At 34.9% G+C, this 27,500-nt stretch overlaps 1 protein-coding gene across 1 annotated transcript in view; it reads left to right on the forward strand.

Annotated features, from left to right (window-relative positions):
- Window positions 1–27,500, forward strand: part of LOC137647042 (uncharacterized) — a 124,317-nt gene that overhangs the window by 93,719 nt on the left and 3,098 nt on the right. Inside the window, exons 18-31 of the mRNA XM_068380179.1 lie at window positions 423–2,051; window positions 4,171–4,407; window positions 8,401–8,714; window positions 9,266–9,349; window positions 11,254–11,460; window positions 11,958–12,111; window positions 13,661–13,824; window positions 15,445–15,552; window positions 16,146–16,283; window positions 17,555–17,710; window positions 18,581–18,673; window positions 19,515–19,674; window positions 22,006–22,220; window positions 26,900–27,065. Coding sequence (XP_068236280.1) covers window positions 423–2,051; window positions 4,171–4,407; window positions 8,401–8,714; window positions 9,266–9,349; window positions 11,254–11,460; window positions 11,958–12,111; window positions 13,661–13,824; window positions 15,445–15,552; window positions 16,146–16,283; window positions 17,555–17,710; window positions 18,581–18,673; window positions 19,515–19,674; window positions 22,006–22,220; window positions 26,900–27,065 — 3,825 coding nt within the window. The remainder of the gene's footprint in view (window positions 1–422; window positions 2,052–4,170; window positions 4,408–8,400; window positions 8,715–9,265; window positions 9,350–11,253; window positions 11,461–11,957; window positions 12,112–13,660; window positions 13,825–15,444; window positions 15,553–16,145; window positions 16,284–17,554; window positions 17,711–18,580; window positions 18,674–19,514; window positions 19,675–22,005; window positions 22,221–26,899; window positions 27,066–27,500) is intronic.

Genomic DNA, 27,500 nt, shown 5'->3' on the forward strand with positions numbered 1-27,500 from the left:
TTTTCCAAAGAACATTTGTTTTTAGGCTCTTGCATAGTATAGATTTACACGGAACATCGGTTGATATCTCTATATTTGATTTTATGAAAGGAACATTATATATTCACTTACTTCAATAAACAAAAAAGAAGGGGAAGTTAATAAGAAAAAAAAATAAAAACCAAGATACTGTTCGAATTAGTGGTTTTGTGACTAATTAATCAGTATGTAATTTTCATGCGAACTAAAAAGATATTTTTATAAAATAAATAGTCTTAAAGGGAATTTTATATAAAACTGACTTTGAAAATGAAATTTCATATAAAATAAATAGACTTAAAGATAATCTTATAAAATAAATAGTCGAAAATTCTGAAATATTGGTCAAAGATACCTTCACCAATTAAATATCATTTAGAATTATTCATAGAATATATTTCTAGGTCACTGTGAATTCCTGGGAGACCTGACAGTCGAAGATATTTCAGTGAAGTCGGCCATAGTAGACAATGTCGACATAAATCGTCTGAACCGAAGCGCGCTCAAGACAACAGGAGGTCAGATGAAAGGGTCTTTGGAATTCACAAATGACTTGAACATCGTGAGGTTAGATGCAGCTTCCATCATGGGAATAAACACGAAGAAATTTGCAGAAGAGACTGTCTTCATGGAGCAGGCAGCCACTATTTTGGGAACTGTAACCGCTCCTATGGTGGTGGTTAAGAATGAACTGAAAATTAATGGTAGAATTAATGGCAAGGCATTCCCACAAGACTATCCTACTTCGAATAGTGATGAGATATACTTTGGTACCAAGACATTTGACCACCTAGAGATAGATTCTATAGAGATGGAGAAGGGTTCAAACGTTAATGGTCTCTCCATTCATAAAATTGTGACATTGTCAACTCATCAAAACATTGATGGGGAAAAGCATTTCACTGGAGGTTTTACCATATTGGGGGATTTGCAAGTAAATTCAAGGATGGTAGATGGTGTTAATCTAGATCACCTCAATGCTAGTATTCATACCCCTAATTTTTCTGATAAGAAATTTAATGTGATATTTTTCGGAAATTTGACTGTCCCGTCATTAACTTATAATGGAACTCTCAATGGCTTCGATTTTGCAGCATTTGCTAAAGATTTGGTGCTTGACGATGAATATCCTGTTATTCTAGAATCTCCAAAAACCTTCAAAGCAGGCTTAACAGCCTCGAGTGCAATTTTTAAAAGTAAATTGAATGATGAATACGTTTCCAATCTTGTAACCCGTGATAGCGAGCATATAATTACAGGCGAGAAGACCTTCAAGAACAATATATCCTTCAAAAGTATTAATGTCACTGGATTTGTTGATAACATTAATTTAACACAGCTGCAAAAGGATGCCTTATATGCAGATAAACCAGGACAGATAGTGACAGGAGAGATAACATTCAGGGATACCATTTTCGCTGACGAACTGGAAGTTACTGGCAAAATTAACAATATAGATGTCAGAAATGTTGTTACTTTAGATAGTGCACAGACTTTCACAGCACCCCAGACAATCCATAATGGCGAAATCCAACATCTATCAGCTAATTCGCTTAACATGGCTGATCCTATTGTAATCAATGAAATTGATCTGTCCAACGTGATTGCTACGAGGTTGAGTGTTAGTTCTTTCTTCAATCATAACGGCACTTTAACAGTTACACGGCCAGTTAAAGTCGGCCATTCTCTCGACACAAATTCCATAAACAATTTAAATCTACAACATGAGATGGACAATCTTTTAAAGACAGGTGAAACTGTCGTAATCAATAGTGATGTCAGTTTTAGTAACTTAACTGTGTTCGGTCCAATAACTACTAAAGATGGCGAGGGTGCCAATGGCATCAGTCTTAAAGAAGTTGGTGAAAATGCCATCCATCTTGACTCTGATGGGACTTTATCTGGTAAAACCTTTTGGGAGAACATCGTGCTGCACCAAGGAATCGCTGGACCTGGACTTTTTCGTAATTACGATCTTAAAAAGCTAAATGAAGATGCAGTATTTAGTGATATCCCCAACCAAAGGCTGACAGGTAAGAATGTGAAGTTTGTATTTTCTTATTGTTGGTCATGATTCATGACTTTAGGCTAGTTAGTTCATCATACCACTACTACAATTTTAGTTGACTATATTTTGCTGTTATAGTCGGTATAGCTGTATAAACACGAAAAAAAAAAGAATTGTAAAAGTTTCTCTAACAGGCTAATTTGATATGGTCTGTCATATTTTTAAATTCGTACATTAAGTCTTCCGTCAGTCGAGTGTATTTTCGTTTATATATATATATATATATATATATATATATATATATATATATATATATATATATATATATATATATATATATATATATAATCGGGGTGTATATGAGTTTTTTCTACCTATGCAAATTTTATAATCTAATCCATAAACAGTTATGACTTGCATTACATATTTTCCTGTAAGATCCTACATATCATCTTTGTAATAATATCTATAATCGTTCTTTGCATCACTCATTTGTATTGTTCTCAACCTTCTTATTGGCATCTTTATTTCCAGTAAGCATGAAAGTATGATTTATTGTTATACAGACTTTCAACCTTCACATAAGTATTTAAATGAAGATATGCATGATTGAGACCTAAAGCTCGAGTTAAAATATACCATTATACCATATTCCCAAGAACATTTCGACAGCTATAACCTTGGTTGTCAAAGACAATTAACAGTGCGAGGTTTCTACCATTGAATTCTGGACATTTGTAAAGGAAACACGATTTACTATTGGCCTGACATCTTTACTGACCTACGGTTTTCCGTTCTTTTACTGAAACTATTCAAGCTTTTCAAGCCAGTCTTCCTCATTTCATTTCATCAGGATTATGAAGCGAAACAAAATCTGTTACGATGTTTATCGATCTATGAAGTTCATTGTGCCAAGAATTCTGTGACTTGAACTACCTTATGCGTTCATAGTTTGATACCAATCATATCCCTTGAGCCATTTTTTGCACAAAGTACATCAGAATTCTTCGTTGACATTCTTCTGTGGTCTCCTAAATTCTCAGCTGGGCTATCCTCGGTATCTTATTACTTTACTGTTTCCTAATCATTGCTATTTGTCCCTCATCTTTAGGGACAATAATTTCTACAGCCTCTACCAAAGAATGTTAATTTTCATATTCTCAGCTATACACTTTATCTTTTCTTATTCTTGCGATATGTATTTTAAGTTTTACTTGATAATCCCTTTCTAAAACACTTATCCTTTTCCGTTATTTTAATTACAAAACCTTAATTGAACACCTACTTACTTCAATGTTATCTTAGGCTGTCCATTGTCACAGCAAATGGCATGATCCAAGGCGTTGTTTTTGCTGCGCTCCCATATATGATATTCCCCTGATGTGGATCATTGTTTTGTGTATTCTATATGAGTTATTTCAATCAATTAGAACAGTGATAAGTAAGAGGTTCAGATATGATATGCACTAAAGGGACTCCGGCCTGTTAGAATTACATTATATCTCTAGTACCTTTGCGTAAAACGTAAATATTAGCACTAAAATCTGAAATATGGGCATGAAGGTAGATTCTTAAAGGTTGCTCATGAATGGCAGAGGTAAGGGACAGTGACATTTTCCTGTCAAGCAGGACAATGCCATAGAGACTGACCATATATACATATGATCAGCGCCCAAGCCCTCTCTCCACTCAAGCTTAGACCAAGGAGGGCCACGCAATGGCTGCTGATGAATCAGCAGAAAGACCTATAGGCTCCCCCAAGCCCCTCATCCTTAGCTCACAAGGATGGTGAGATTGTACCGACCAAAGAAACTTAAGAGTTTGAGTGGGACTCGAACCCCAATCTGGCGTTCACCAGTCAGGGACGTTACCACATCGGCCACCACAACCCTTGGAAGGAAATCTGTAATCATTATATATCTTATCACCTGGGCATATATGCATGACATTGACCTAAATTATTGTAGCTCAATCTTATCTGTTTCTGATCAAAATGATTCAATGAAAAATTTAAATCCTCTTGGCAAACAAGACAGAAGAAAGCTGACATTTGGAAAGCCAAGGAGCTGTACAAATATGTTTACCATATCTTGATTCTCCTCTTTAAAAGTTTATTTCTCTTAAAACATTGACCTTTCCCTCAGGAAAGAAAACATTTGTTAGAGGTTTCCGCGTAAGAGGAAACCTAGGGGCCAGAGAGATCAATGGACTGGACCTTCGAAAGCAGCTTCTAACCCGAAACACCAAGCAGAATATCAGTGCACCATACACGTTTTTTAATGTCGTTGCTGAAAAAGACGTGAACATCACGGGGAAGTTCAATGACATTGATATGAACAAGCTAATCGAGAAAATGCAGGAGAAAGTGATAACTCTTCAAGGTAAGTTTGTATTTATGGACATTTTTATATTGATTTGCTTCATTCTATTTTTCTCACGTGAACACATTTCTTGTTACTCGATGATGAGTTTCAACTTATTACAAATGAATGTTTCATTAACAATCAGTAGGACATTAACAATGAGGGTATAAGAAAATATAATTGACAACGTCAAATTTCCGTTCTGTTTATTAGAAGTAAACATTTGTCAAAAGATTTATTCAGTTGGTAAATGTTCAAGTGCAAGAACTTGCTTATTGATAAAGTTAACAAATATTCAGCTTCTGTATATTATTATAGGGCAAATGTTGCAAGCATTTTAAGAGCCTCAAATCTAAATCATGAATGATTTTAATCTGTTGACGAATTGATTATGGTTACCTTCGTTATAGCTACCTTTCTTCGGTCTTGCTGTCTGTCTAACCTCTTAACCTAAATTTCAAAGTGCACCTGCGGAGGTTTTCTATAGTCGCAACTGAGTGGCTTCTATAACACTAGCACCGATCCGTATAGCCCAAAATCCAATAATTGTAATTGAGATTTTTGTGAAAAGATTCCATTTAGCCCATAGTTTCTGTAGACATTTTCATCATCACCTTATTAACAATATGATCACGTAATATTTTAAGTGAGTATACTAACTGGATGAACCACGAATTTGTCACTCGGCCATCCGTATTTCATAGTATTTTTTTATAATTTCAAACTGATAATATCAAGTGAATGCTCGTATCGTAGATACAATTAAGTTCAAGAAAATATATTCTCTCTCTCTCTCTCTCTCTCTCTCTCTCTCTCTCTCTCTCTCTCTCTCTCTCTCTCTCTCTCTCTCTCTCTCTCTCTCTCAGAAATGCAATTAACACTGAATTATGCTGCAGACATTAGATAATCAGCTACTCTAAATTTAATAAAAGTCTATAATGGCTCCCCAAAGGAATGCGCCAATCTCATTATATTTTAATTGATTTATTCACTACCATAAGCCTATGCTGACCTTTGATCATATTCGAACTATAGGCAGTTGAAAAAAAAAAAAATCCTTTTATAGATAATGACCCATGGCATTTTTTGCATATGGATAATGGTTAAAGAGAATGACCCATGAAAGTTTTTTATATAAGTATAAAGGTTATAGATAATGACACATGAAACTTTTTGTATAACTGTAGGGGTTAAAGTTAATGACCCATGAAAGTTTCTTGTATAATTTTAATGGTTAAAGGTAATGACCCATGAATGTTTTTTGTACTAATATAATGGTTAATGATCCATGAAATTTTTTTGTATAAGGGTAGGTCTGAAACCTACCGGCATTTTATTTCGCTTGTGACAAGATGAATTACTTTTTGTAAGATGGTATAATCAAACGTTACCAAAAATCAGTAATTAAAAAGGTTTTCAACACCATTCCAGCAATTACTCTTATCATATTAACCATTATAGCAATCTTAGAAGTACAGTACAGGGTGGTTTTAAAAGAGGTAGGGGTTGTATGAATCAGATTTTTACAGTTAGGCAGATATGCGAGAGATATTTAGCAAAAGGTAAGGAGGTGTATGTTGCGTTTATGGATCTGGAGAAAGCATATGATAGAGTTGATAGGGAAGCAATGTGGAATATGATGAGGTTATAAGGAGTTGCTGGAAGGTTGTTGCAAGCAGTGAAAAGATTCTACAAAGGTAGTAAAGCATGTGTTAGGATAGGAAATGAAGTGAGCGATTGGTTTCCGGTGAGAGTGGGGCTGAGACAGGGATGTGTGATGTCGCCGTGGTTGTTAACATGTTGATGGAGTGGTGAGAGAGGTGAATGCTCCAGTGCTTGGACGAGGATTAAAACTGGTAGACGAGAATGACCATGAATGGGAGGTAAATCAGTTGTTGTTTGCGGATGATACTGTACTGGTTGCAGACGCGGAAGAGAAGCTTGGCCGATAAGTGACAGAATGTGGAAGGGTGTGTGAGAGAAGTAAGTTGAGAGTTAATGTGAGTAAGAGTAAGGTTATGAGACGTACGAGAAGGGAAGGTGGTGTGAGGTTTTATGTCATGTTGAATGGAGAGTTACTTGAGTAGGTGGGTCAGTTTTAAGTACTTGGGGTCTGTTGTTGCAGCAAATGGTTGAGTGGAAGCAGATGTACGTCAGAGAGTGAATGAAGGATGCAAAGTGTTGGGGGCAGTTAAGGGAGTAGTAAAGAATAGAGGGTTGGGCATGAATGTAAAGAGAGTTCTGTATGAGAAAGTGATAGTACCAACTGTGATGTATGGATCGGAGTTGTGGGGAATGAAAGTGACGGAGAGACAGAAATTGAATGTGTTTGAGATGAAGTGTCTAAGGAGTATGACTGATGTATCTCGAGTAGATAGGGTTAGAAACGAAGTGGTGAGGGTGAGAACGGGTGTAAGAACTGAGTTAGCAGCCAGAGTGAATATGAATGTGTTGAGGTGGTTTGGGCATGTTGAGAGAATGGAAACTGGCTGTCTGCTAAAGAAGGTGATGAATGCAAGAGTTGATGGGAGAAGTACAAGAGGAAGGTCAAGGTTTGGGTGGATGGATGGAGTGAAGAAAGCTCTGGGTGATAGGAGGATAGATGTGAGAGAGGCAAGAGAGCGTGCTAGAAATAGGAATGAATGCCGAGTGATTGTCATGCAGTTCCGGTAGGTCCTGCTGCTTCCTCCGGTGCCTTAGATGACCACGGAGGTAGCAGCAGTAGGGGATTCAGCGTTATGAAGCTTCATCTGTGGTGGATAACGGGGGAGGGTGGGCTGTGGCCCCCTAGCAGTACCAGCAGAACTCGGTTGAGCCCCTTGTCAGGCTGGGAAGAACGTAAAGATTAGAGGTCCCTTTTTCTTTTCTTGTTTGATGTCGGCTACTCCCCAAAACTGGGGGAAGTGCCTTGGTATATGTATGTATGTATGATTTATTAGACGTAATGGAATGTTATTTTGATAATGCTAAGATTTGTTAACCTGTCATTCACGTGTTTTTCTGCCCTTTTAATGCTATCTCCAAGTCATTCGATAACTGGATACAGGATAAATGAAATTAAAGTACATTAAATATAGCTTCCCTGTTTGGATGCTAAAGCATAAAGAAGCAAAGGCTCCAGAACTCAATAGCCAATATACAATTAAACCTGTGTGAATCTTGAAACCATAAATATTCTCTTGTGGGAAGGCAAATGGGTCTGAATTACTTAGCACTGAACGATGGTTTGTTGGAAATCGCACTTTTTTCAAGGACCGTAATTTAATTGGAACATCGTTGCAGGTGCAAAACACACTTAATTCTAATTACGTTTAAGGCATGGCTGTAAATACAAAACATACGTAGTTTCTTTGAAGTTTTAATGTCTGTGTGCTGCTCTCCGTCAACTGTATCATATCTTTACTTCCTTCGTTAATGTCTGTATGCGTATTGCCTCGTGGGTTTTTCTTTCTATTCATCGAAAGCTTTATTAGCATTTAAATTGCCTTCCTTCGTTTCCCATTGCATAAAAACAACACATCCATCAACCTTTGTCATAAGCATACTTTTCTAGTGTCTTTAATTCAATCGGGAATCTTCGTCTTCCCTAAGTTTTTTTAACGTGACTTAATTTTGGTCACTCGATTTCACAGAATCTTAGTCAACAGCAACTGCTACTAATCAGTTTCTTAAATCGGTGGAACTTAAAAGTTAAAACTTGCAGCGAATGTTTTTATGTCGAATAGGCTACCAGAAGTCTCTTTTAATAGTTTACATATGAAAGATCTATTTTACTGTTATTAGTATTCTTAAAATATTTCATTTTAATTGTTCATTACTTCTTGTGTAGTTTATTTATTTCCTCACTTCCTTTCCTCACCGGGCTAATTTTCACTGTTGGAACACTTGGGCTTATAATATCCTACTTCTAGAACTAGGATTGTAGGTTAGCTAGTAATTCTACTACTACTACATACTATTATATTGATGATAATATTACGTCTAGAAATGGGACTTTTTTTCTTTTAACAGGGGACGTTGCATTTCATAACTCTGTCAACGTGCAAAACCTGAAAGTGAATGGCCTTGTTAATGGCTTGAACTTGACAGACCACCTGATCAATGCCGTCAAAAGAACCGACAAGAATATTGTTATTACTGGCAAGAAGAAATTCCTGTCGCCATTAATAGCTCGAAATTTAAATGTAAAATTTCTTAACGGCGTCGACTTTGACGACTTCCTCCAGCATGTTGTCCGGATCAACTCCCCACTGAACATGAAGGGGACAGTGACTGTTCATGGAGTAACGGCCTCTGAATTCAGAACCGAAGAACTGCTAGGAAAGGTAAGGGAATATTGGTGGGAAGAGAGCAGGGTTAGCGCTATGAAGTAATATGGGTTACTAGTAGAAATTTAGTTTAGATAATTCTCAATTATTTTAAATCTTAAATGACTGGCAAAAATTCAAAGGGTCAAACCTCCTATGCCCATTGTCCCCTTTTTGTAATAGTTTGCATAAATTTCTCCCATAATATCCCATTGATTGATTTCGGTACTATTATTTCTCCAAGCTTTGTAATTCTGTTAATGCCTCTAGGTTCCTAGATTTACTAAAACTGAATACATTAATAGATGGGCCCATTTTTCTTTATCGTGTTTGAACCTTGTTTTCGTTTAACCCAACTATATTTCTTTTCAAAAGGGGAGAATTAATAGTTTTAACTCGGATCAGTCCATGTCCTCTCATAACCCTTGGTTACAATTGTAACTTATCAATTGTATTTCATTGCCATATGTGTTCATAAGGAAACAATTAATAGTCTCATATTTTCCCAATAACGCCTTTTTAAAAACTGAGTAAATCGTAAGGAATTTATTTTCCTTTTATTCTTATAGGGTACCATCGATGGCATTGACATGAGGAGTTTAGAAAAAAGTACGATATTTCTAAATGAAGACAGCGTTACAAATGCAACCTTGGTAAGTAAGAGAAACCCCACTGTTATTTTTTAACGTTGTAGTTAATGAAGTATGTGTCGAACTAGCAATGAAATTCAACGAGGCCTTTCTTTTGTAGTTTCTATACAAGAGTGTGTAACCCCTTACAAAGAACAGATAAAATTTATGAATTCTTATGTATTTTCCATCTTTTAATTCTATTTCTTGTTAAAAAGTAGTTATGATAAAACCAATAGAAATCGATTTGATATTTGTTTAAGCTTGAGATTAGATTGTGTCCATTTGGCCCTATTTCATCGCCTTTATCTAATGTCAAAGATAATGAACTGAAAACGCAAAAGAATTTGGAGATGTCAATAAAAAAGACTTGGTTACTCTGTGATGGAAAATGTTTGAGCCAAGTTAAGAACGTAATTTTACTTCTTTGTGAAAGAAAGTTGAATTTTTACAAGGAGCATAGGATGGAAGCCTCAGCCAGCTAGATTATTGGTTTTTATATTTAGAAAATTCCATAAAATACAATACTATACACCTATGTCCCGATTCATATTTCATTCCAAATAATTTCTCTCTCTCTCTCTCTCTCTCTCTCTCTCTCTCTCTCTCTCTCTCTCTCTCTCTCTCTCTCTCTCTCTCTCTCTCTCTCTGTTTTTAGAAAAATTAAACTCTTTAATTTGACTAAAAATCTTATGGAATCTGTATTTAATTTGACTAAAAATCTTATGGAAACTGTATTCAATTTGACTAAAGATCTTATGGAAACTATTTAATTTAACTAAAAATCTTATGGAAACTGTATTTAATTTGACTAAACGTCTTATGGAAACTGTATTTAATTTGACTAAAATTAGTATGTAATCTGTATTTAATTTGACTAAAAATCTTATGGAAACTCCTATATTTGACTAAAAATCTTATGGAATCTGTATTCAATTTGACTAAAAATCTTATGGAATCTGTATTATATTTGACTAAAAATCTTAAGGAAACTGTATTTAATTTGACTAAAAATGTTATGAAAATTCTATTAAATTTGACTGAAAATCTAATGAAATCTGTATTTAATTTGACTAAAAATCTTATGGAAACTATTTAATTTGACTAAATGACTAAAAATCTTATGGAATTTGTATTTAATTTGACTGAAAATCTTATGAAAAATATATTTAATTTGACTAAAAGTCTTATGGACACTGTATTTAATTTGACTAAAAATCTATGGAATCTGTATTTAATTTGACTAAAAATCATTTGAAAAATTTATTTAATTTGACTACAAATCTTATGAAAACTCTATTAAATTTGACTGAAAATCTTATGGAATCTGTATTTAATTTGACTAAAAATCTTATGGAAACTATTTAATTTGACTAAAAATCTTATGGATCTGGAAACTATTTAATTTGACTAAAAATCTTATAGAATCTGTATTTAATTTGACTAAAAATCTTATGAAAAATATATTTAATTTGACTAAAAATCTTATGGACACTGTATTTAATTTGACTAAAAATCTTATGGACACTGTATTTAATTTGACTAAAAATCTATGGAATCTGTATTTAATTTGACTAGAAATCATATGAAGAATTTATTTAATTTGACTACAAATCTTATGAAAACTCTATTAAATTTGACTGAAAATCTTATGGAATCTGTATTTAATTTGACTAATAATCTTATGGAAACTATATAATTTGACTAAAAATCTTATGGAATCTGTATGTAATTTGACTAAAAATCTTATGAAAAATATATTTAATTTGACTAAAAATATTATGGACACTGTATTTAATTTGACTAAAAATATATGGAATCTGTATTTAATTTGACTAAAAATCATATGAAAAATTTATCTAATTTGACTACAAATCTTATGGCCACGCGAATTACTGTTTTTTTACAGTGTGTCCTTTTATTTTCAGGTGATAAAAGGAAACGTCCATTTAGAGGGCGTTCCTGAGACGCTTCACTTGAATGGCTTTAATATCAAAACTGATTTCTTAAGTAAGGATAAGGAACAAAAAATTCCTCACAACGTTACTTTCGGCAACATAACGACAAACAATGTGCAAATTGATGGATTGGTCAACTCGTGGGATCTTTCCCATGAACTTCATAACGCACTGAAGGTGAGAATTCCATTTCAATCGAGATTGACAATTTCTTTTTTTTTCAGAATTTTTAATAAGAAGATATAATAAAGATTTTTCTACCTAAGTATTTTTATAGCTAAAGTATATATAATTACATCATTACTTCAGTTGATCTGGCAAATCTGTTGCAGGTGCTTATCTACACTGTTAAAAGAACCGTAATTTTAATCGGAAAATTTCAATAAACATTAAAGTTCTCAGCCGTGTTTTAGTAAAATACAGGTGACCGAAATTTTTAACCTACTTTATTATCTTTTATCAAGATATCCGTTTTTAAAACGGTAAATTCCTGGCAACATTTATGCCAGGATTTTTACCGTTTTTTTTTTACGGCAATATTTTTAACAACGTAGGCTCTTGATAAGTTTTTAAATTTCACACCTGAATTAAATGAAATTAAAAGTTACAGGTATTTGTTGTAGTCATGTGTAATATGAATAGTGATTAAATTGATTGGTGATATCTTTATGCAGAACACAGGTGGACAGACAGTGTCAGGTCTTAAGACATTCACAGGTCCCGTGACAGTTCTTGGATCTGTTCAGGTGACTGGCAGAGTGGGTACAGACGTTAAAGTCAAGATGGCCAGAGAGGCAGTGATGCTGGACAACGAAGCACATATAGAAGGTAAGGTTAACTCATAAAGGTATTTTTGATATTTAGGAAAATTGCTTTTGCTCCGAAAGAGGGTAGTGCCGTCAGTGCTCCTGATGTGGTACACTGTAGACATCATCGTCTTTGCAGCGTCCCTTCGATCTCGGATTGCACACCCTTTTTAGCCTTTTAATTTGTCACGTTCCCGCTTCCTCACTTCTGCTTTTCTAACTTTTACTTAGTACTGTAGCTGCTAGGTTTTCCTCCAGTTGCTGAATAGTCTCCCAAGCCCCAACACATGACCTTGTAATCCAAATTCCCAAATCCAATACAATCCAATTAAAAAAGGACCCTTCAAAACTTGTTCTTTATTGGATTTAAAAAAAAAAAAATTATTCTGAGCAATATGACCTCTTTGTAAAATACATGTTCAAAGATTGTTGCAAAGGTATTCCATGCTTATTTTTTTCTATAATGCTACTAAGATTGTCTACAATCGATTACTTTTAATTAGTTAAGCGAAAATTATCTGTTTCAAAATCATACTGATATATTAAATAGTTTTGTCATTGGATCTTTTCGAGAAATAGAACTCTCATAAGAAATTACTCCTTCGTATATCATATTATTTTCTGGTCTCTTGATAAAATATACTAAAATATCATAAGCTCGGTATATATTTTTTCTTCTGAAAAACATCAACATAAATTAATTTGGAGTAAGCTGTTCTCGTAAGTGAATAAGAGAGTAGTTTTCAATATATCTTTTAATTGCCACATTTATGAAAGAAATACAGGTTATAAACTTTAATAATGCATAACCAAATACACAAACCTACACACCACAAAGAATATAAGACAAGCGATTTCATGTCATTAACATCCGGTATCGGATAAGTTATTTTCCCTTGAACTGTTCATTTGATATCGCAAATCGATAGCGGGACTGCACTGTTGTACTTCCTTGTTTGTATCTAGCACAGATTTTTTTTTTCTTTTATTTCTCTCTCCAAGATGCGTGCTTAAACAGAAATGTTTACTTTTCATAATGAGAATTTTGACAGATGTATTCATGTGAAATGTTTACTTCTTCGTCAAAGGTTCGTCAGAGCTTGAATAATTATTATTTAATTCTAGCTACTTAAGTATCAAAATATCCTCTGTCTTGAACCCAGTTGGGGAGTGAGGCTGGCTCTGCAACTTAAAAGGTGCACTGTAAGCATTGATTGCTGGTCCGCCAAATTTTCATCCTAAATCCTATTTTAATTTTTTACTTAATCTTGTAACTTCATGTTCATGGGCGCTGAATGACCTGCTAGGACCCTGAGTAAGATTTCCACTTCATTCTGTTATAGGGAATTCCATTTTTTCGGTGTAGATGCATTAATTGCACAGTTTTTAAAAGTAGTCTTTTATTTCTCAGAATAAGATTTTTAATGGACATTTTATTATGTCTTTCATCGTCCCTAAAATATCTGGCCAACGATATAACTTTTTATGAATTTTGAATAGATGTAGACAAATTGACTTAGACCTTTCATTATGGCTTCCTATGTACAGTGTATAAACTAAAATTTCCACAGGAGAATTGGTTTTCAAGGAACCGCTGAAGGTGAACCGCTTGACCAGCGCTAGTGGCATGCTGAATGGTATAAATTACACAGAACTCTCAGAGATGGCCTGGGTTGTCGACAAACCAGCTGTAATTACCGGTAGAATGTCATTTACATCACCGGTTACTTTCATGGTAAGTTGAAGATTTCTCATTTATACGTCCATAACTTAATAATTTCTATTATCATTATCAATTTTATAGCTAAGCTACAACCGTAGTAGGAAAAGCAGGATGCTATAAGCCCAAGGGCTCTATTACTATATAAAACTAATTTTTCTTATTGAAAACTTACTCTTACTGTTTTTTATCAATTTATCCTAAGAATATCTTAATTCTTTCATTGTACATTATCTTCGGTATTGTCATTTCTAGTTTTCAACTGCTACCTCTCATCTTACTTTGTTGTATAGAAATATGCAGTTTAATAAATTCCTTAATCCTGATCTTGCTATTAATGAAACCGTAGTTCAGTTAGTTCTTTTTGCTGTTGTATAAGATTTTATCTTAATTCTGACGATCATTGCAGTCAGATCTTCCCAGACTGTGCCACCCTGTGGTTATGTCTGTGCAGCCTTCTACATAAAGCGCAATACTACACCGCATACCAAAGGTTTTATTCCAGTTGTGACCTGATTGTGAAATGATCTTTGAATCTTATGCCAGGCTGTCACTTGCACGACTTTTTGCCACGAATTTGTCGTGGCAAGTCGTAACATTTTGTGGCACGAACTGAAAAATAAAAAAAACAAAAATTACCTCAGAATCACAGCTCACCTGTCCACATTGACACGACGAGTTCACGACGAGTTCATGCATAGTTTTAGCATAGTTTGCGCACTTCCCGCATCGTCCCGACGAGTTCACGAACAGTTCGCGTATAGTTCACGCCGCGTTCACGAAATTTTGTCGTGACCAAAATTTTGAACATTTCAAAATTCTCGTCACGACATGCCACGATGTCACGACGAGTTCACTCCAGTTCACGACGAGTTCACGCCAGTTCACGACTCGAGTCGTGACAATGCGTGCCACAAATTCGTGCAAGTGTCAGGGTACCTTTACAGTTGAATCAGGGGTAACTTTAAAAGTTCAGACTATTTTGAGTGCTATATCTGTTGAACAGGTTGAAATAATTCTTTCTCTGGTTTATATATGACCTATCTATTTTGACATTATTATTGATCTTAAAATGTTTTATTTCTTATTCATTATTTCTCATAATATAGTCTTTCTTATTTCCTTATTTCTTTTCCTCACTAGGCTGCTTTCCCAATAATAATAATCATCATCATCATCATTTAAAACGGAAAATTTCGAGGAAAATTTTACCTCTAAGATGCTGTTTAGATTGTTAAAAACTAAAAATCATTGATATGCAGTTGACAGAGAGACTTTTCTAAATTAGTTATTAATTAGATATATTTCTATCAAGTGTAAAATATTACATGTTTTTGTATTCCTATACCATACTTCTAAGGTTGTACAACTGAGGAGTCATTCTCTCTCCTGCATTTATTGGAAAAGGTTTTTCTGTCTCGGCATTGATATTACTTAAATTCTCTTAATTCAAGATTTGATGAAATATATCTTGAATGTCTGTACCAACATACTTATTGCACAGATTTTAAGCATTAAAAACTCTTTGAACCATTATTTCACTAATGGCAAGAATGATTATTGGACTTTTTACATAAGGTTATCCCAAGATTTTATGAAGTGGAATCATATCCCAATGCATTCATATTTTGTCAGGATGGATTAAACTCGAGCGCCTCCGGTGACGAGATTAACATGGGTAGAATACAAATGGAAATGGCGTCGTTGCACAAAGAAATATCAAGCAAAACACTCAACTTTAATGTAAGTAGCCTCTCTCCCCTTCCTTTTGGTCCCTTCTCTATCCTTTCGGCCCCTTCTCTATCCTTTCGGCCCCTTCTCTATCCTTTCGGCCCCTTCTCTATCCTTTCGGCCCCTTCTCCACTCTTTCGATCCCTTATCCATCCTTTCGGCCCCTTCTCCACTCTTTCGATCCATTATCCATCCTTTCTGCCCCTTCTCTTTCGATCCCTTCTCTATCCATTCGGCCCCTTCTCTATCCTTTCGGTCCCTTCTCTATCCTTTCGGTCCCTTCTCTATCCTTTTGGTCCCTTCTCTATCCTTTTGGTCCCTTCTCTATCCTTTTGGTCCCTTCTCTCTCCTTTTCCGAAGGATAAATGTCATCATCATCGAATACCATCATCATCACCCGTGTTTATTATAGGAGGACTCAAATCACATCTCTTTCGACCCATCGGTTATAATTTTCCTGAATGACCATCTCTTCCTCCCCAATTGTTTTACTTGAAATATGTATTCAATGTCTTAGAGTATCTACCATATTTTGTATATTTTAGCTCCTACAGCGTTTGCATTTTCATCATGAAACTTAATATTTTGTTCTCTCTCTTTTTCAGAAACAATACAGCGATCTTTGTAATTCTGTTGTTTCCCTAAATGTGAAGCTACAAAATGCTATATACGAAGGAGATTATTTTGAATATATCAGTAGATATACAGTAAAATCCAAACTACATTCTTCATTCGTATTCCAGGTAATTCCAATGATTCATATGTCTTTTAAAATACTAACCTTTGTTTCAATCCATATTATTTATTTTCTTGGGTGGACACTGCTCTGAACCAAAGTCGTGGATAATAATAATGATAGTAGTAGTAGTAGTAGTAGTAGTAGTAGTAGTAGTAGTAGTAGTAGTAGTAGTAGTGTTGTTTTCCTGCTTGATAACAGTAAAACCTAATTAAACTTTGTGGTATTATGGATATAAAAGACCGATTTATTAAGACTAAAACTCGAAGGTAAGAAGCAGACTTGGTTTAAAATCAAAGATTAAATAAAAAAAAAACTTTTTTTTTATCCTAAAATCATTGACAGCCGAACCTTTTTCAGATCGTTTGGAAGTGAGTGAGAAAACAGCATAGATTATTCATCAGTAAACGAAGGATAATAACTATTACGATTCATATAAGAACATATAAACTGGAAGAGTTTATTCTAAACTCGATGTTAAAGCTTAAGTGGAATGTTTATTTATTGAAGATATTAATGCGGATTAGTGATCAAAGATGAAGCTCAAGATTATAAGTTGAGAATTATGTAACAGTCTTAATGAGAAGTGTTATTGACAATAATGAGGCATTCATTTAAACACTTGATCGGGGAGTAGAGCTATTTTATTAATACAGTTTTGAAATAATAATAATAATAATAATAATAATAATAATAATAACAATAATAATAATAATAATAAATGATGGTGATGATTAGAAATGGAAACCATTTCTTGCAAGAGCACAAAAATTCCTATTTATGAATTTGATGAGAAACTAAAAATAGATGACGGCAATGAATTATGACACGTTATATCGTATGAACGAGAGAATAGAATTGTCATAATTGAAAGCAAATTTATAATTATTTGAGATTTTCCCATGAATACGTTGCCACAAATGTGAATTAAACTTTCGTAAATTTTCTAACCGAATGGTTCCTACCTATCGAAGAATTTGAGATATGATACTGTATTTTTGGCTTTAGTTAATGAAAAAAAAACTTTTCTTTATAACCATTGTGAATAATTTTCATCAATAGAAGCCATATACTCTCCCATTGTTTCAGTCTAGAAACAGCATATTTGATATAATTAATGCAATCACAATCTAAGTAATTACTCTATTACAACCTCCCATATTAAACACAAAATAACACAACTGTATTTTTTTAACTTTTTAAAGGGCTTTGTAGACTTGTAATTAAAGTATATATTATTCCATTACCTCCAATTTTCATTGTTTACATTTTTTGCAGTCTAAAAATAACACATACGTCATACTAAGCTGGGATACTCCGCATTGTGACTCCACGCTGTACAGGTTCAACTCTGCGAACTCACGCCTCGAGGAGCAGTTTATATTGGATTCAGGTTATGCTCACCAGTGGTTGTATTTGGAAATTGAGGAATCTGTAAGTATATTCGTAAATAAAGTTCTTCCATGCCATACAGGAAAATCCTTTAATATTAATTTTACTATATTATTTTTTTAATTTTTGAATGTATAAGGTTGCTTTCTTTTGGAAAATAGATTCAGTTTAAGAATTGTTCTAATGTTTGTATTAAGAAAAGGAATTGTCAGCTTGTAAATATTTTTCTAATGTTTGTATGAAAAGAAATAGATTGGCAGTTTGTTGTTTTCTACTGGTAACAAGTTAGTTTGGACATAAATAGCCTGTATAGTCAATCGTCTAACAACATAATCCTATTGATTTTATATAAGCCTTTTGATTTGGTTTTTATTTTTTGTTTGGTTTTACCATTTTCTGTCCAATGATTTGGTTTTAGATGTTGCTTACCGATTGAATTTTATTCTGTGCATAGAATAGTTTTAATATTACTGTACCCACATTCTTTTTAATTGTCCAGAAACTGGGAGTGTGGGAAGAGAATAATCGGGAAAGTATATGGATAAAGGCTGTTACTTGAGCTCTTTCACTGTTAAGCATTAAAAAAATACACAGCAATAAGTCGCTCTTACTACAACAATTGATCCTAGCTTTAAATAAAGAAAAATACTGAAATTAGTACATTGAAATAAATGCATGTTATTTACCGTAGGGAATTTTTGTTCTTCAAATAACAAAGTCATTTCCGAAGTGTTCATGGTCAGTTTATAAATGAGTACTATCGTAATTTTCCCTTTTATCGCGTTCACTTTTTTTCAGGTCCAACAAAATAAAGTTAAGTATTAGCATAGGTCATCAAATCACATCATGTATTTGCCCATTTTGTCAGTTTAATTAATTTGCAAACTTTATCAATCATTTAATAAATTATAGGCTTTCCTCGTTATGGCAACATCCGCTGGGGATAACTCTTGTCCAAGAACAAGCAGCACCGTTTGGAGATGGAGCGAAAACTACGGAATAACGGTTTGTTCTTGTTCTTGTTACTTTTGTTTCAGAATAGACTTGCACGGGCTGAGAAATCAAATAGGATTCTGACTTATCACTATTAGCATGGCCCTTCCATAATGCAAATGTGAGTAAATTATAAAAGATTGTGTCATGAACAGTTAGATTTATTTACATAAATTCATAGCATTTACGCCACTCGGTAATATTACCATACAACTCGCATTTTATCAAGTTATATTAAGAGAAAATACCCCATCCCTTCGACCTAATCAAATGAAATATTATGGGGGAAGCTTACAGTCATCTGGGATTTGAACTCTCAACACGACGCCGTCTAAAGATAGCAACATCTGAGCTTTAATCCGAGAATTTTCCGTCAGAAGGCCAATTTAAATGCATAGAGTTTCGTCTCTTCACACTACCTCCCCCCATTCCTATCCATAACCCCCTAACCCTTAAGCCCCCCTCCCCCCCCTCTTTCATCCTCCAACTCCAATCACAAACTCTCCTCCCCATCAACGAATGTCATAATCCTTCCAATGGAGCATAAACATTCCTCTGCACTGTCAAAAATACTGTAAAACTTTTTGTTTTTCGCGAATTTGGTTATTAGTTACAACATCGCATATAAGATATAGATAAGGTATACAGAGGCTCCGGCTACACCGGAGGAGAATGAATCGGACCGGAAGTTCTATGCATCTAAATTAAGGCGATTGTTTGTCACGGATAATAAGGGTTGTCTGTATCGAGACATAGTAACATGAATTTGGCTAGTTGAAATGATTGCGAGCTGTCGATGAGTTTCTGAGATTACTATTGTTTTTTTGTTTTTTATACCGAGTTATTCCCGAAGGTTCATCAAGAATTGGTGCCAGGCGAGAGGATATCTGCGAACTACTTTGGAGACAACAGTGTGAAGATATTTGTTCATTCTGAAGATGCCACTACTACCTATAAACTGAATCCTTCTACTCGAAGATTTGAGACATATCTTACTTCTAATGAAAAAGTTGGTAAGTTGGACGCACACAAGCAGTTTAAGTGAAGTTATTATTGATTTAGTTTATATGATAGACTTTCAAGAAGATTTCTTTCTTTTGGCCGTTTATACGTTCAATAGTTTTTTTTTTTATTATACTATGTAAAAAGAATCGAAACGATCAAATTTCAATATTATATCATCAACATCCCTTGTCCGACCATATAGGTTCCTCTTGGTGAATATCAGACTTTTTTTTAAACCCCCTTTTTTACCCATTTCTTACCCATTTCTTAGTCCACAACTTGACCGCTTAGTGAATATATACCCTCTTCTTAGCCCTCAGCTTAACCTCCATTCCCACCACTCATTTCGTCTTGCTCTTCAGGTTCAGGTTCAAGTTCAGGTCCAGGTTCAAGTTCAGGTTCAGGTCCAGGTCGAGGCTTCGCCTTTGCATCGGCGAGTCTTTGGTCTTCTAGTTTTGTGTGTTCCTTATTTTCACTTTTTTTTCTCTCTTTTCACCCACATTTCCAACATTTTGTGCACTATCTTCTTCGTGTGGTTGTTGGAGCTTTCTTTGTATATCACTATACTGTGGACAATATAACATGAGGTGGTTCACATTCTCTTCTACATAACAGAATACACAGTTTATATCTCCACCTTGGTGTTTTTTTTTTTTTTTTTTTTTTTTTCTTTTCTTTTTCAAGCCTAATGTGTTTGTCCTTCCTCAGAATAATAAAATTGACGAAAATGTGTTATCATATACTTTCCCCTCCTTTATTTCACTTTTCCAGTTTTTATACAAAATTAGACACCCTTGCATTCCCTTTTACTCTTCCATTTCCTTTTACTCTTCCATTTGCTTGTGTCCCATTCTCTTGTTCTCTTCTTTATGTCCTCTTTCGTACATCTCTTGATTTCTCTCATCGCCATCCCACATTCTTCTGCATACTTCTTCACATGCATCCACCACTTCCTCTTTTTTTCGTCCTTATCATTGACTATTGCTGTTGATATTTTCTTCTCTCCCTTATAAATGCTATTAAGGTACTTCAGCTTTCCATCCATTACCCTTGTTTTCATAGCAGATGCTCCTATATTCCTTAAGGCTACAATTGCTGTACTCTTTATACCCACTAATATCCTTCTACACTCCATTCTCAATTCTCTGCAACTTTTCTATCAGTTTCCGTTAAGTTCATTACATTTGTTCCATATGATATAGACGATAGTGCTACATTTACCAGTATGTTATCCCTATCAGTATTTTTTTGCAACTTTTTTCTATGATTGAATATGTAAGATTTGCTAGTCTTTGTGCCTTAATAATCATTTCACTTTATGTTTTGAACATGTTTCTCCTGTCATCCACCTTGATACCTAGGTATTTAATATTGCTTAATACACTTATTCCCTCTGTTATCTAGTTTCTCCTTCATATTATATATAAGTACGCTACTTTTATCTCTGTCTAAACCCCACTGCTTTCCTATATCTATAACTTTCCTTGTGTTCAATTCAGCATCCTCTATACTCTTAGCAAACACTAGGACATCATCAGCAAAAAATAAAACTACTAACTTTAGAATATCATTTTTAAAACCATTAACTTCCTATTCTACGTGTTTTATAATCAAATAAGTAATTAATTTTAATAATATTGTAGAGCCAGTACAGCCTTGCTTTATTCCACTACGCTCATTTTTTTTTCTACTTTTTCCCCTATGTCTAATGTAGTAAAATCTCATACATATACTCCAGCTATAGAGTTTATTATACTAGTATGTACTTAATATTTTTTTAATATTTCTATCAGGGCTTCTCTTTTTATGGAGTCGAAACTTTTTTTGAAATCTAAAGAGGCAACTATGAGTTTTTTTTTTTTTTTTTTTTAAGTTTCTTCGACCACGTACTGTAAAATTAATATATTATCCTCAATCCATCCTCCCTCTGTAAATCCAGTTTAACTATCCTATGTCATTGTTCCCTCTTAGATGTTATTCTATTTCATCCTTGATAAAATCCATGCATATTTTATGTGATACATTTGTGAGTGCTGTGGGTCTCGATTCTTTTGTTGTTGGTTTTTCTTTTTTAAAATTTTTATTCTGGACTCTTTCCAGCTTTTTGGTTATTTTTTCCTAGCTAATTCCTATCTGTAACAGTTCACTTGTGTATTCTTCATATATCACTTCTCATCATAGCGCTCTAACTTTTATTTTAATTATGAAACTGCTTGATTTTGCTCATTGGCACTCAATGATGGCCTTCCTGCCCCCAGCACCATCTCATGTGCCCTAATTTTCCTATACAAATCCAAGATGATAAGTATTGATAATTAAATTTTATTTACATGAAACAGATATTGCTTTGAGCTTGCTACAGAGGAACTCGCCGAACATAATATTCCGAACACACAAAGGTTACGGTAGACTTCTTATTAACGGCATCTCTGGACCAAGATTTGAATTGGCTCGAAACATCATTAACGCAGTTTTGTTCCAACAATTTGGAAGAGTTTTCGTGGCTATCTCTGCTCTGACGGATGATCTGCGCGACTCCGTTTACGTCATAAAGGTAAGTTTATCAGCGAATAAGATAACTATCATTTGAAACGATGTTGTTAGTCTCTCTCTCTCTCTCTCTCTCTCTCTCTCTCTCTCTCTCTCTCTCTCTCTCTCTCTCTCTCTCTCTCTCTCTCTCTCTCCTGCAAAGTATTTAACAAAGAATTGTGCCTACACTTCAGCAGAATAAGGTGTCTTTAAATTTGTGCTCCCACCAAAATTAGTACGTCACAATGAGGAGATATAGGGAACAAGTATTGGGTAAAACTAACCGTTTCTACACAATTTAAGTAAATGACTTATCCCACGCAAAAGTGTCCATTGAAACCAGTTTTTCAAAAATTGCCGATCAAGACACAATGAACACTGACATTATATACCCTGTACCCATGTGCAAGAGAGATCGTAGAGTAATTACTGTACCACGTTACTCCAGGTGTCGGATGTAAATATTCCTCTTTAGGTGGATTTAAGCAAATTTTGATCCATAGTGCACAATTGACATAAATACGAAGGGCCATGAAAGGTTATAGGAATTGATTAAAAATACGAACAATAAGATATGTAAATAAAGATAAAAAAGCAATAAAAATTGACAATATCTGAGGTAAAGCCATGGAAATGGAATGTAAATGATATCACAGAACTAAATTCAATATAGATTTTAAGTAATAAATAACAGTAAAGCAGAATTTGTGAGGAAGGGAATGTGAAAATATTGTTAATCCTTATGGTATTTTTCCCATAAGATAACTAGAGAAATCTTGATTTAATTACAACCGAAACTTATTTCTTGATTGGTGCTAGGGAACAAAATGGCTAACATACTGTTTAGTCCAAATGAAAGCTGCTAACTGGGAAAATATTTCATAATATAAACGCAAAAGATTTTATAATTTAACAAATTAGAAAAATAATTTTTATTAGTCGTTGGATTAAAGAAGAACCATCAGATGTGTGAATACAGGCAAATAATATTCTGATAAATTTAGTAATGAAGATCGTCTCCTTTAATTGCGAGAATCTTCTCTTTAGCCATTACTGTGTGAAATAGCAAAATCATACCATGAAATAGGAGACCGCAGGTCTATTATGGAAGTGATGAACTACTATATGGTGAAATATGGGAAGATCATATGAGATGCGTTATAGTCACCGACCCTACTTTTGATTGGCAGGCTCCGGAAAGGCAGTGATGGCTATAATGAATATTCAACTGAAACTCGGGCTGCTATTCCTTGCTCTACTGACTGGTAGGGTACACAGAAAAGTGTAATGTGTGAGCGCATAGACGCGTGCACAAATAAAGCTAGAAAATTAGAACGATACATACATTATTTTGGACTATCTTTGGCTTATCCTGATTTTTATTCAAACTATATATCCTACCTCTCTAAAATTTTAATTCACAGTGAAAATATGGCATATATATACCCCCTCCCCCGTTTGTACCCCGTTTGTACCTAACCGTCCAAAGGCCTCTACCTCCCTAGCCTTGGGCTTTATGGCCAATCTTAATCAATAATAGAAAAATACGGGCGCATTTCATATGAGCGAAATAAACTTACCATTTGGACGTTTCATTTGTTCCCATATTGGGCGACAAAATATGTTCCATTATGACACGTCATTTCATTTTAGTGGAAGTAGTTTTAGTACCTTTCTGTACTAAAATATTACTTATATATTAATTTCAATATGTAATCATCATAGGATAATTGCAAATTCAAGTTACACCTCACCACCTAAACTGCACCGTTGTTGGCTCTTTTATCTCTCGGGAGATGGTGTGACCACCCATAGCGATCGCGGAAACTTGGCCGCCTCAGAAACAATTTTCTATTATGGATACGTCGAATGTTGTCGGGAACATCACACATCACATCCTCAATGAAGCTGTCAGATACTTCGTTTGGATGTAAAAGTCCAAACAAGTTTGACGTCATGGCCGGCACAACCTTTCCCGGAGCCTTGCGTCCGTAGGGGAAAGTCGGAGCAGCTATTAAGCTGCCTATGTAGTAGCCCGGCCGGCGCCACATTTTACCCGGCAAGCGGGGAGATTACAGGACACGGGCCACAGACATGCGATGGCTAGGCTATCGCTAAAGGACAGAGAGGGGCAAGGAAAGGGTCTTGTATGTTGTGTCGGGAGAAGGCGGCAGGATTGCCAGCCATTTCCAAACACAATTTGAAACCTTGTTTCAATATCGGCGCCATCCTGGGCGGCAGAAGAATGTCGATTCTTCAACCCAGGGTCTGCCGAAACAAGACTTGTCTTCTAGACCGCAAGGGAGAAGGTGGCGGCATCGTACCACCACTTCAGATGCGGACTAGGGAAGCTAGGCTTCCTATGCCTACAACTGTAAGCTGGCACAGGAGTGACTACTCACCCGGCAGCCAAGCTGTTGGCATAAAGACTGAATATTATGAGTTACTGTCGTAAAACCAAGCCGGGATACTCGTCGGCAATGGGGGGGGGAGACAGAAAACACAAGCCTAGTCAAGCCGGAGTGTACTACTCTATGGCAAGACAAAGATAGGGTTGTCGCTTAATGGCGGCACTCAGAGGGAAGGAGGGTTTACCCGTAAATCTCCGAAGGAGACGAGTATCGAATTATATAATTAATTCTAGGAGATATACTAACTCCTGTTGAATTGATAAAACGATACGCGAGGGTAAACGGGGATAATGTATGAAAGTATGCTAAATCGCGTAGGCTAGGTGAGCCTAGCGCAGGGTGAGATCTCGGCTACCTATATCACCGAGAGACTAACGTATACAATCGACACATTTAGTAAGAGGAAAATTATGTGCATGATCTTAACTTCACTAGTATAATTTTGCCTAAATAGCTATAATTCATTAAAGCTAAATACCAGGAATGTCGTTCTGCTGACTAAATAAAGCATGCATGACGAACGACAGCGTCCAAAATGGCGCCTCCGATGACCGGCTATGCTCCGATAAACACATTAAATTTATGCTAATTTCACTGTGAGAAGGGAGCTAAAAATTATACACAGTAAAGATTAAATACTCAATTTTCCAGAGGTAGAAGATGCTGGAGAATGCATAATAAATCCTCAATAATAGCGATCTAGAACACTAGATAAGCAGGGAGAAACACCGTGGGAAAGCGCTACTGAAATAAGAATCAGCGCCTTCTTGGAGCCCTGTAATAGTAGGGGAGGAAGGATAACCTTGATAACGGCTCCCCTTTAATTTCGCCACTCTCCCCCCTCAGAGCGAAAACACTATTTGGGGTGCAGATTGCCATGTGTCGTATCAAGATATACGTCCCCTGATATTATGCGATATCCTTAAGAAAAATTTTAAGGATACTCGCGCCAGGAGTTAGAATTCTGGAGACCTATGGTCAATTCTCTGGGAGTATCACTGTAGCCAAATATCCCTTAGAAAGTTGTCTATAGGAAGCTTCCATCAGGACGACATGGCCATCTCACTCAAAAACAGATTTTTCGCTTTGCTTCAAAATCCGTTTTGACAGCCATTTTCTAATATGTTCTTTACTCTCATATTCTGCTGTTATTCTATATATCTCAATATAACGCCACCACGCCTGCCCTAAGTGAAATTGGCAACACTTTATTTCGGTGTCAGCAAATACACTTATAGTGACTTATCATTGCCTGTTCGAAATCCGAATAATTCTATGTAGGATTAAAAGTCAAATTTATGCTGTTGCATATTTCAATGACCTTGTGCCGCAAGTCACCATAACACTTCTCTATTTTATGAGATAGCAGTACGTAGATCGGCGGTACGTATTTCCATTCTCATATCCATTACCTGTAAAATTGATGAAAAATATTTTGGGCAGTATTTAAAAGTTCCTTTAGCAAATATATCTCACTTCGTTACATAGACATTCTAAATTACTATTCGTGGTAAATATACCAATGCCTTTCTCTTCATCATTGGCAAGAAGAAAATTCTTGTTCTTTTGTACTTCATATTCCGAAAGATATGCTCGAACTTCATGCCAATTGATTGGCAGGACCGAAAATGTTTTATTACGCTCCACATAGAGGAAACGTTCGAGTTCTCTACCACTGCAATTACCGAATTATTTCCGTATGATTTGTAAAGGATTAGCCGTTGTCAGATTCTGCATTGCTCTTCAACTTGCACTCAAAAGTGTTGTACTTCCATTTTATTGGAAATACTCTGATGGTTATGCTCCCTCTTAGGTTTTTTTTTTTTTTTTTTTTTTTTTTTTTAAACTCCCTTCGGTGAAAATGTGCAAGGTTCATGCCACTGACTCGACAACTTTTTAACTGCAAACTTCTCTCAATTATGAACCAGATAATTACTATTTATTGTCAACCATCTAACTACTGAGTTATCAGTCAACCAAATCCGGAGTTATCACTAAGTGATAGCCAGTTCTAAAGCTCTTCCACCTCTTTTCCCATACTGAGTTCACCCAAATGATATGTACCATTTTGAAGAATTTTGATATTTTGTAGCCAAAATTTTGTCTAAATAGGTACCCAAAAGATACATTGACTAATTCCTAAATTCAACCAAATGAAATGCTCCCATGAATAAGATATAAAAATATATTGCTGAATATAGCACTTCTATATACAAATATAGATACCCCTTATTCTATATAAGATTTTTATGTTTATAAGCAGGATTTGATTTTAAATTAAACGTTTCCTTAGTTATACTCTGTGGACATCAATACAAAGAGTTTACAAAGCCTGGATTTGAAGGAGGTGCAGTCTCCAGCCAATCTGACTTCCTTTTTCGCTGGTAACGAAGCGACAGGATCAACTCACTTGGTCGTAACTCAAGCTAATCGACCACCAATTGTCTATATATTGTTAGGTAAGTGGCCAATGTGTTACACCTAGTCTGATAGTTACCTCATCTTTATACAGAATGTGCACATTTATAGTGTAGTGCGCGTTCACACACATATAAACTGTATACATATATGTCCACACATTTATGTATATAGTGCACATATACAGTATTTATATAATGCACTTATACAGTATGTATGTATATATATATATATATATATATATATATATATATATATATATATATATATATATATATATATATATATATATATATATATATATATATATACATATATATATATATATATATATATATATATATATATATATATATATATATATATATACATTATATATACACGTACACAATCATATATATACATACATACATACATAGACATATGTATGTATGTATACACTAAGCATATATACGTGTATATGCACTATATATGTG

The sequence above is a fragment of the Palaemon carinicauda genome, chromosome 9, assembly GCF_036898095.1.
Source record: "Palaemon carinicauda isolate YSFRI2023 chromosome 9, ASM3689809v2, whole genome shotgun sequence".
In the NCBI taxonomy this organism is placed as follows: domain Eukaryota; kingdom Metazoa; phylum Arthropoda; class Malacostraca; order Decapoda; family Palaemonidae; genus Palaemon; species Palaemon carinicauda.